This window comes from Ascaphus truei, chromosome 2 (genome assembly GCF_040206685.1).
Source record: "Ascaphus truei isolate aAscTru1 chromosome 2, aAscTru1.hap1, whole genome shotgun sequence".
NCBI classification, from domain to species: domain Eukaryota; kingdom Metazoa; phylum Chordata; class Amphibia; order Anura; family Ascaphidae; genus Ascaphus; species Ascaphus truei.
In genome coordinates, this window is record NC_134484.1 from 131,305,521 (window position 1) to 131,317,178 (window position 11,658).

An 11,658-nucleotide genomic window follows, 5' to 3' on the forward strand; every position below is an offset into this window, starting at 1 on the left:
GAATTTCATTTTGAAAATGTATTTATTAGTACCAGTGGTAAATGATCTATGGAATAATTATCCTACTGGAATACACCGATTATTTCTAAAATAAATTTAAAAAATCAAAAAACATCCATTTATACTTCTAGCTACTATTTAAAAGCTATATCATTTAATATTATCATAGGCCATAGATCAGTAAGTCCTTTGAATGAAAATGCATGATTCTCTTTTCATTCATGGAATTCTTATATAAATACAACAAGATCTATTTAACAGTAGTCATATCACATGCAGGTGCAATAGGCTAAGTAAAGTTACCATGGTTAAGCAATATTTAATGTAATCTTTATTTACAGTAGCTACCATATACATCATTTGGAGATCTTATCAGTAGCAATTCACTAGCTATAAAATGTAATCCACTCAGACGATTAACAATTGCAATATAAAATAACATATTTGTCATATTCAAAATTTCACGAGTAAAGTTCAGAATGTCTTTCTGAATACCTGAAGGTTATATTTGAAATTTCAGTAAGAGTCATTCCATATACACTTGTAAATCACTTTTCTGAAAGCCTCCCTGAAACTTTTGTGGCACAATGGGTAGAGAAGAGGATTAATTGATGAATTGATCCATAACAACCAGAATGTAATTTCATACCAGTAAGAGTTAATGCAATAATCATGACAGGCAGCACGGATACTCATAAGAAGCGAGTAAGGAGCCCAACAAATGCAAAAAATTCCAACCAGGATTGAAAGTGATTTGGCAACTTTCTTGTCCCGGGAGAGTTTAATGATATGGATGTTACTTCTAAATACCTGCTTACTTTGTGGAGAAGAAAGGGTGCTTTTCTCACCAAAGCATTGCTTTAGTAACAAAGGAAGAGATATCTTAAACCTCTTAACTGTAGGTTTTTTAAAGTCCTCTTTTCCATTAAGAACAATATTGCCTGATATGATATATGGTCTCATTGGTATTTCTTTTTCATCTGCCGTATGAAGAGTGGAAGATGTGATCATCTTTCTTTTCTTTCTGCTCCGTCTTTTAATGTTCCAGTAGATGCTTAGGTTAAAAAATGAAATGCTCATCAGGGGAAGAATGAAATCAAAGGCTGATGCTCCAAGAAGAAAGTACCAGTTATAATAATATCCAGGGACACAGAGGCTGTCAGGAATGGAATTGTCACCATCTACATATTCCCAAAAAATAATGGCTGGGCTGTACAGAAGAAATGACAGTATCCAGACAGCAGCCATCTTAAGAACGGTCTGGCTATGTCTTTGTTGCTGAGAGCGATATATGACCTAGCCAAGAAGACAAAAAGATCAGCGTCTCTTTGATACATATAAAAATACAGAAGTGAAATATTTCATACCACTACATATGTCTGTACCAATTGTTGTATATGCAATACAATATGGAAAATAGCTGAAGCGCTCAAATGCAGGTATATCTCAAAATGATAATAAGCCAGACCACTGTACCAGGGTACTAACAATTGATATAGTACCTATTGTGTCATATAATGGGTACTATCCTCCTGAAGACAGGTGGTGTGTGGTGCAACCCACTCACCATATGTCTCATTGGCAGGTTCCCCTGAAAAATATGCAAATACTCACATCCTGGTAGGGCAGGCAGGCAGGCTGTGCAGCTACTCAATGCAATACAGGGAAAAGGGAGACCAAAAAGCGCACCAGCACAAACGGAGCAGGAAGAACCAGAACAAAAAAATGATTAAAAGGGCACTTTAATGTGGCAAAAGACCCATCCAATGCATTTCGAACGTCGCAGCGTTCTTTTTCAATAACCTTGAAAAAGAACGCTGCGACGTTCGAAATGCATTGGATGGGTCTTTTGCCACATTAAAGTGCCCTTTTAATCATTTTTTTGTTCTGGTTCTTCCTGCTCCGTTTGTGCTGGTGCGCTTTTTGGTCTCCCTTTTCCCTGTATATGCAATACACCCTGCGTTTTTTCACCTACAAAATCATGCTCCTTTTCTAAAAATAGAACGCAGAGACAGGGAATTGCACATAAAGTGCACAGACTCGGGGACATCCCTTTAGGTTGGGGGAAAGGAGATTTTACCAGCAACAAAGGTAAGGGTTCTTTACAGTAAGGGCAGTTAAAATGTGAAATTCATTACCCATGGAGACTGTGATGGCAGATGCAATGGATTTGTTCAAAAAAATGTTGGACATCTTTTTGGAAGGGAAATATATACAGGGATATACTGTACCAAATACTGTAAGTAAACATGGGAAAAATGTTGATCCAGGGAATAATCCGATTGCCAATTCTTGGAGTCAGGAAATAATTTATTTTTCCCCTTATCATTGGATGATATCATTTTGTTTGCCTTCCTCTGGATTAATAAGTAAGTATAGATATAGGATAAAGTATCTGTTGTCTAAATTTGGCCTATTTGAACTTGATGGACATATGTCTTTTTTCAACCTCATCTACTATGTAACTACTGTTATGTAAGATTGGATGCAATATGTGCAGTTAAATGAAACATGGCATTTAAATTACTATTTGGGTAATTTTGATTAAAACAAGTAATCTTTTACAGCTACAACAATGTTCAGTTAAAGAAAGACTTCATCAAATAAATATTGACATGAATGTACCAAGTTTACACTTATGATGCAGTCACACTCACTGAGCACTGCATCATGGCCTATATTTACTAGTCACTGCTATACACCGTGGTGGAAGTGTAATGGTATTAGGGACTATGGAGTACCACTACCTTTTAATTTACTTCTCCAAAGTACAACTACTTTTTGTTATGTGATTAATGATTCAATTTTTGTATTTTATATATATTTTTTTAGGAAGCTTCATTCTCTTTCTACTTTCTTATTTTGCATGAATATTGCATATATCTTTCTAAAATATGGTCAAAATAGCTTTTTTCGACATACAGACGAGACCACGACTATTCTAAAGCTTGCCTTAAACTAGCCAGGTTACATTCTGGGTATGTGCTGGGTGTAGCCTGGCTAGTTTAAGGCAAATTTAAGGCATTTCTGCATTGACTAATGACCCATATGATTAAAACAGCAGGGGTCCCTGGCAGTCCCATTCAGTTTGAATGGGACTGCCAGGAACCCCCGCTGTTAATCTGATGGGCCATTAATCAATACAGAAATGCTGGGTCTTCTTTAAGGCAAGTTTAAGGCATGTATCCAGCATGTACCTGGGTGTACCTGGGTCTTTTTGGCGATTGCCACTGGTTTGTGTTAGAATAGTCGCAGTCTCTGCTGTAAGTCCCAATTTGAAGCTGTACAGTATCAGCGCTTTGAGTTAAATGGGCTGTGAGATGTTTCTTATGCATAGCATTGCCTAATGAACATGGGCCTGTGTCTATTTTTTTAACTAATTAAGAAAATTATTGCACGCAAACAGAAACAAATCGTTGCATTTGAAATGTTCTTATATAATTTTTAAATTAACAAAATTGTACATAACTATTATTGTAAAATTAGCAAGGAAATTTGTTAAATTAAGAAAAGGGTCTTTAGTTTTTAGCAACTACACTGTGAAGTTGAGGCTATCCCTGTATGTTAGCGCTAGACAAGCAATCAGAAGAAATGTTCTGCTATGGAGTTTATTGTTAACTAGGGACTCGCTTATGGTGTATATTCTCTGTCATAATGTGGTACCTGTGCAAAACAAAGTTTAAATACATAACAAAGATTATGTAAAACTAAATTGTTTTTCAAGTTGTTTATGAGGTGTCACAGAAGGTAAAGTAGTTAAAGCTTTATTTTGCCCTCTGAGTCCGTATTTATCAGTGTTAATAGTATATAACCATTCACCAATTACCATTACATTGGTCTAGTTAAATAATTGTGTTTCATATTTTGTCACTTTCCTGGGGTTTTCATTTTTTTTCTCTTATTTCAACTGCATATTAATTTTTACCAACTCCATTATCCACACAAAGTTATATGAAGGAACTTTATTAAATAGTAGGTTGCTATTAAATCTTGTAACCTAAGAGTAATCCGTTTTCTGGTTAGCGGTGGACCACCTTTGACTAAAGTGGTTTATTCCATGCAGGAGGATTATTCTTAACAGCCAGTCATAGCAAGTCATAGCAACTTGGTTTGTTACTGCAGGAAAGTCACACATGAACCTTGAGAGAATATCTGCACCTGAGTCATGTGACTACCTTCAATTTCCCAAAAGAGAAAACATGGAAAGCAATGCCCTCACATTGTTTAGAAGATGATTCTTCTTGAGGTTCATGGTGCTAGAATCACAGCAGGAACCAGCCCCTTAACAGCTTCTGTGTTATCCAGTAGAAGAGAGATGAATAAAAGAGATGCTCTGCCGCATATACACTGATATCTACAACATTTTGTATTTAAAAGCGCATTATTTTGCAGGTAACCAAAAATGGAAACACATAGCACAACGTTTTGGGAGGTGCACCCCCTTTGTCAGGTGACCAAAAATTTCCTTGACGAAGGTGGTTCCGCCCCCTAAATGTTGTGCTGTGTGCTTCCATTTGTAGATACAGTACCTGCAAAATAAAAAAAAATGCATAGGTAAATACAAAATGTTGTAGTTATAAGTCTATGGGGCCTATGCAGAGAGCAGCGAATTTTCGAAATTCGCCATTTTTTGGAGATAATCGCGCAGAAAACAGCAGAAAATGGAGATTTCCGAAAAACGCGCCAATTTTTCTTTTCTATTTGTAAAACTCGCCTCGCGGCTGGCGAAAACCTCAATCTCGCCAGTTTTACAAATATCCTAATGCAGAGAGCCGCGAACGGCATCTAGCAGCTGTTCGCGCCAATAAAATGGCGCTATTGTCTCCTTTTTCCCTCGCCAGAAAAAATTGGCAAGAAGCGGCCGCTCGCGGCCATTGCAAAGGGAAAAAAAAAGGCGCGCATTTGTTTTTACAAGTTTCTGAAGCGCGCATCTCGCCAATTTAAACTCGCCAGACGCATCCATGTTAAACATAGCAGAATTCGCACTTTTCTGCATATGGAGAATAAAACTCTCCAAAAAAGCTACTTTTTAATAAATTCGCCATTTTTCAAATTCGCTGCTCTCTGCATAGGCCCCTATGTGTGGCAGAGCATCTATTTGTCTAGCTTATATTTCCCACCATTATTCTTACAGAAGTCATAACAAGACATGCATTTTATTACACACCTTATGTGAATGTGGAACAATATAGAAAAAACAACCAGGCGCTTACCTTGAGTTTAAAACAAAAGTGTGCTTACAATGTAGCAATCATATCAACAACGGCTCTCTAGCAGATGCTTTGAGCCAACTTTAGGATCCCTTCTGCTTCGACCCCAATAAAGGGATAATCCAGAGCCCTTACAAAGATATGGGAACAAACAAGCATAGGGGGAGCATGGGATTAGAGAAGTATACAGCACATCAATAAAGACGATATAGTAGTGACAAAGGTACTTTTATGTTGAGCAGGGGGCAAAAATAGGATACTAATGTACTTACATGGCCATGTGTAAGCAAAGATAATAAATGGTATCTTGCTTGAGGCAATTCTAGCCCCTCCATACGTCAGTGCAAGTGAATCAGTGTGATTTAAGAATATATATATAAATATATATACTCACACGGCCCAGTGTGAGTAGTTGCAGAGGGTTGGTAACTTTGGGGTTAAATTAGCCCATCCACATCTGCTGGCCGCACAATAGGAACTGCCCTCGAGCTTGACGTCAGCATGGGACTCACTCCCTAGTCTCAGGCGTCAGGCAGGGTCTCTCCCCGGTGTTGTGGTGGAGGGGGGAGGGGAACAAGTGAGGCACGATTTCAGTGGAGTGGTTGAAAAATGACATTTATTAATTAAAATCCACAACAAAACTCACATACATAAAGGGTGAACCCCTGGCCTCCTCACGCAGTCCAGGATCGAGTATTAGCAGCTGTTTGCACCGTTCCCGCGTCCGGGAAGCAGGAGAAAGAAACTGTCCTGTTTGGCTGCAAAGGCTGCTCTGCGATCCGGCTATGGAAGCCTCCGTGGGACAAAATCAGCTAGTGTTTAGAGCAACGCGTTTCGCTGAGTAATCGGCTTCCTCAGGCTCATCTGCTCTGAGCAGTTTCTTCCTCCTGCTTCCCGGACGCGGGAACGGTGCAAACAGCTGCTAATACTCGATCCTGGACTGCGTGAGGAGGCCAGGGGTTCACCCTTTATGTATGTGAGTTTTGTTGTGGATTTTAATTAATAAATGTCATTTTCCAACCACTCCACTGAAATCGTGCCTCACTTGTTCCCCTCCCCCCTCCACCACAACACCGGGGAGAGACCCTGCCTGACGCCTGAGACTAGGGAGTGAGTCCCATGCTGACATCAAGCTCGAGGGCAGTTCCTATTGTGCGGCCAGCAGATGTGGATGGGCTAATTTAACCCCAAAGTTACCAACCCTCTGCAACTACTGACACTGGGCCGTGTGAGTATATATATTTATATATATATTCTTAAATCACACTGATTCACTTGCACTGACGTTGGGAGGGGCTAGAATTGCCTCAAGCAAGATACCATTTATTATCTTTGCTTACACATGGCCGTGTAAGTACATTAGTATCCTATTTTTGCCCCCTGCCCAACATAAAAGTACCTTTGTCACTACTATATCGTCTTTATTGATGTGCTGTATACTTCTCTAATCCCATGCTCCCACATGCTTGTTTGTTCCCTTATGTGAATGTGGATCTACACGTACTGTACATAGAAAGTAAGTTATCAAGTTCCTCACGGGCATCTTTCCAAAGCAGTGCAGTACATCAAACTCAGTTTGCCTTCTCCAAAGCGCCACAATCGTTTACTAAATGTATACTGGTTAAACTATTATAACAAAATTTACCATCTGAATTCCGGATTAACATATTGTAAGAACCTACAATTACGACCTAATGTAAATATTGCTTTAAGCCTATTTTTGTGGAAGATTGGCTAATTTAGAGTTTTGATTATATTATGAACTTATTAAAATATAATGCTGAAGGAGACACTGTGAAGAATGAAAAGAGACCATACTTACTGCAATAGTGACAGAAAGAAATCGATCATAACTGATAAGTGCAACATTAAATGCTGAGGCAGTGCACATGAGGTTATCAACAATTAACCATAGTTTACAGAAAACTTTTCCGAACATCCACTTCCCAGTCAACATATATGGCACATACAAAGGTATGCAGAATGCACCTGATAAAAGCATGACATTTAGAAATTAGGTAGAAAACATGTATGTACACGTACTACAAATAATTCATAAGGATATAGACATGTTCCATTTGACAGAAATCCAACTTACAGTAGCTGTATATATGTAACGTAAAGCAGCAAAACGTGAGATCTTATATAATTTTCTTTTTAAATAAATCAGTTTTATCAATTCAATAATAGAGACAGTTTTATTAAAAAAAAAAAATTCAACTCTTACTGACATTTTTAATTAGTTTTAATGCATACTTTGATGTTTATAGCAGGCTTTAGCCCACCTCCCAAGCAGCGCACGAACTTTACTTTACTGTTTGGGATAATTTGTTGCAAATGTTCCCAGCAGTTTGAGCTGTAAACTATAACAAAAGAAACTAGTACCTTAGTAATATAAGGATACATTGTAGCTACTGAGTTACACTGACTGAAGCAGCCATTATGTTAGGCACACAATCAGGATTTTTACAGATTTATAACAGGAGGTAAGGTAAGTATGTAGAATTATACATTGTCACATACTTTAAATATACAAATAAGATAAGAAAAAAAGAAGTTGGAAAGTACAATTGCTGATTTAAAACAAAAGTGTAGGACAATAAGTAATAAATCAGGTATTTTGGGGGGTTTTCTATTACTTTAACAAACCCAGTCTGTAAGCTATAATTTGTAAATGGCACAAAATCATTTTTGCTGAATTTTCTTTGGAGCTTTAGGTGGTTCAAGGTGTGCATATGTATGTATGTATGTATGTATATATGTATGTATGTACCCCTGTATGTATGTACTATATAGCAGCAGATCAATTTTTACAAGAGTTCCAAAGTAGTCACAAATGTTTCAATAGTTTTCGAAGATCAGATTTTTTTTCATTTGGGATCTGTAACATAATAAGATCATTTTATAGGTTAATTCCCATAACTAATGCAATTAAGAAAATGGCATATAAAGAAGCAAAGACTTACCTATGAAAAAATCGCATATGGCTAGATTAAGAAGGAAGAAGTTACTCTGGTTTCTCAGCCTCTTGTCGATAATAAAAGCTACAATAACAAGAAAATTGCCGAGAACTGTTACTAAAATAAAAAATGAGATGAGCACAATTAACAGGGCCATTGTGCATGGAGAACTGTGTGACTCCAGCTCCTCATTCATAAGAGATACATTTGTGCCACTATCATTTGTGGCATTACCTGACAGGAAAAATGACAAGATCATTCTAAGCTGTACAGAATCCATATTACGGAATTAGATATGTTAACAGTAAACTGAAGCAATTTCCTTGGACAAGATGTTGCAATAGCTCTACAGTACATGCACAAATATTGATTCTATCTTCATTTGTTGTGCACTTTGTCACCTAGTAAAAGCCTTAGAAAGATGTTGTAGTTTAGCGGTGCTTCACAGTGTAATTGCTGATTATGCTGTAACTCGTTCGTTGTGTAGGTGTATCATTTTATAGAAGTAACCTCTTGTGGGTGGGGCAATCCTTGTAATGTTTTTCCCCATTGTCTCTTGCATATATCCAAATGTAGTATATAACAATTACAGTAGAGAGCAGTAAAAGAGCTACACACAAAATGCTATGCTTTATGACTTGTCAATATTCTTTGCACTCTCATGTTTTTTTATTTTATTTGAAATGTATTATCTTAAATGCAGCCAACATGTGCAATCGATGTATAGGGTAAAACAATATTTGCACAGTGGGAAATCTCATAGCAATTCATGCCCTCAAGAGTCATCATTTACATTTTCTATCTTATGTACAGGGACCTCACACATGTTCCCTTTATATTTTGTTACCTCATTTAATCACCATCATTGTTACAATAATATTCATATAGCTATTTTAATTAATGTATGAATTTATATGATTTTTTTCCCCATGATTAAAAATATAATAATCATCAGTAGAATGAATCATTGTTTTATGTAAAAGATTACAAACTGTACCTCACTGGAATGGAAACAAGGTTATTTCCCTTTAATATCATTAATATTTATAAAGAAGACACAAACAATAGATACACTCGTTCAACCTGGATAAAGTTGCAGATTTTATGAGCTAAGGAGAAAGTATTGTATAATATATAAGCTCAAAAGCCTGGCTTATAATATCAATTGTTAGTTCAAATAAAAAAAAGGTATCACCTAATACTGAAGTACTCATTTACTCTGCACTATCCCTACTTAACTAACACAGCTATTTCTATTTACTTCAAGAAAACAAAATACATTCTACTGAGACTCAATGCACTTTAATGAAGAGAATATTTTTATAATAAATTCATCTGAGAGAAGAGGCAAAGTAGTCAAATGAATCCTCAACAAAATGGGAAACATCTGAGAATGAGGTTGAACGAGACCTGCAAACTCACTATGAAAGACAAAAAAGTGTATTTGTATTCATTAGACACACAGGGCCTCATGCAGTAAGCGCCGGAAAAAATTATCGGCAGGGTTTTGAACTCGCCATGTTTTTGCCAAGTTGTTCTCACGGTATGCAGAAAGGCCCAAATATCAATGAGAGCAACATTTTCATAAATGGAGAGTAGCCGGCACCGAGATGCTCGTCTCTCTGAGAACTTTGAAATGGTGTGGCGTGGTCGCCAATGTTATCTTGGCGTTGGGCGAGAATCTCGCGAGACTAACAATTTCTTGATTGAGTGGCCTATTTAAAGGCTGCATTTATTTATAATCTTTGTGTTGTTGGGAGAGAGTGAGAGACAGACAGAGCTAGGCGTTTGGAGGATATGTGGTTGCTATAGTTGGTGTGTTTTTTGGTTGATTTGTCGTGTGTTGTTTTGTTTTGTTTACACATTTTTGTTATTGTCAGTTTGAAAGTGTTTAGTGAGTGTGCCATTTAATTTCTTTATCTGTTATTTGTGAGTGCTAGAAGAATGGACGGGAGGCGTGGGAGTCAGATGAGTGATGGTGGGGTGACTGGTGGTGCTGAGGTCAGTGGTGGTTGTATGAATAGGCATGTGAGGGCACGTGGGAGTTAGAGGAGTGATGCTGGGGTGAGTGCTGATGGTGGGGTGACTGGTGGTGGGGTGACTGGTGGTGGTGGGGTGACTGGTGATGATGGGATGACTGGTGATGATGGGATGACTGGTGGTGGTGGGTGTTAGATGGTGGTGGTGTTGTTGGTGGTGATGGTGGTGATGGTGGTGTTGTTGGTGGCGATGGTGATAGTCTCCTGCAGTCTCTTCCATTGGAAGAAGGGGAGTCCAGCCAGCAGCAGCCAAGCTCTATGGTTGCAGCTGCGCATAAGAAGGTGAATTATGACTGGCTGTATGGGAATTTAGTACTGTAGGTAAGAAAATCATTGCCAATGCGTGTAAAAAAGTTTTTGCACATCTATGATGTAACATTTCTTACTTTACATAGAACGGACATTTATTTATATATATATATATTTTTATATATATATATATATATATATATATATATATATGTCATTGTTGATTTATACACACATTATCATTACGTGTTTACAACGAGGATATGAATCAAGCCATTTTTCAATTGTATGTAAATTTTACATATTCTCAAGCATCAATAGCTTTGTGTGTATCCATATTTTTTTATTCTTCATGTGCCACACATATTTTAGCTCAAACACCATGTTAAAAAAATGTTATAAGAGTTCACACATTTGTTTGTCATTCCTTACGAAATAAGCTATTTACTTAAAGAACATTATTTTCTTATATTTGAAGGCAAGACCAGTTCACTAGTGAAAATTGTTTTGTGGGAAAACATTAGAGTGTCTGTGTCCACATGTGGAAATCAGGTCAGAACTCATAACAATTGCGGCAAAAGGTTTGATGACATTAAAAGAAACTTGAAGTCCAAACTACAAAGTGCTCTTTGCATGCTTCAGGCACTGGAGGAGGGCCTCCAGCCCTACTGTAATGCTACCTCCGTGTTACGCCAGTGCTGCCCGCAGTCCAGACCCGTCCCCTGTGCCGAAGGGGGATGTAGGGATACACGCACCCGCAGCAAAGGGAGCGAGTCCGGTGTGTGGTGTTAAGCGTTGCCAGGCCAGATATAAGTAACGTAGACAATACTTGCCGGTACCGGGTATACTGCACCGACACACTTTATTCGAGCAAATACCCGGTATGTACCTGGCAGATACCTGGAATGCGCCGCTCCTCACCTCTGACAAGCCCCGTTGCATTTGCCTTCCCAGCCTGGGTTCATGCCTGGCTGACGGGCGGCTGATCTGTTAAATGATAATGATTAGGATTTAATAGGCTGCAATGCTTCGCGTGTCTACCAGATGGCATAAATTCATGAATTGTAATGCAGTATATATATATATGTACTGTGCAGTATTGCAGCCAGCGGGAATAAAATGCTTCAATCCCTGCTGGAAAATAACTCAATGCACTCGGGCAGAAAACAGTCACAAACCTCAATACACCCGGGTATACCC

The 11,658-nt window shown here is 38.0% G+C and overlaps 1 protein-coding gene across 1 annotated transcript; it reads right to left on the reverse strand.

Annotated features, from left to right (window-relative positions):
• Positions 1-516: 516 nt before the first annotated feature.
• Positions 517-8,450, reverse strand: LOC142488137 (histamine H3 receptor-like). Its single transcript, XM_075588508.1, has 3 exons — positions 8,177-8,450; positions 7,033-7,199; positions 517-1,296 (listed from the first exon to the last, which is right to left on the reverse strand). Exons 1-3 carry the CDS (start codon positions 8,448-8,450, stop codon positions 517-519), a joined length of 1,221 nt encoding a protein of 406 aa, XP_075444623.1.
• Between the last annotated feature and the right edge of the window lie 3,208 nt (positions 8,451-11,658).

What these genes read in the sequence shown, in the direction of transcription:
- LOC142488137 (XM_075588508.1), bottom strand. Translation starts at nt 8,450, where the DNA reads ATGGATTCTGTACAGCTTAGAATGATCTTGTCATTTTTCCTGTCAGGT. An exon ending in CATATGCGATTTTTTCATAG is followed by an intron (nt 7,200 to 8,176) that starts GTAAGTCTTTGC and finishes TGCTTTTATCAG; the next exon opens with GTGCATTCTGCATACCTTTG. An exon ending in TTCTTTCTGTCACTATTGCA is followed by an intron (nt 1,297 to 7,032) that starts GTAAGTATGGTC and finishes CTTCTTGGCTAG; the next exon opens with GTCATATATCGCTCTCAGCA.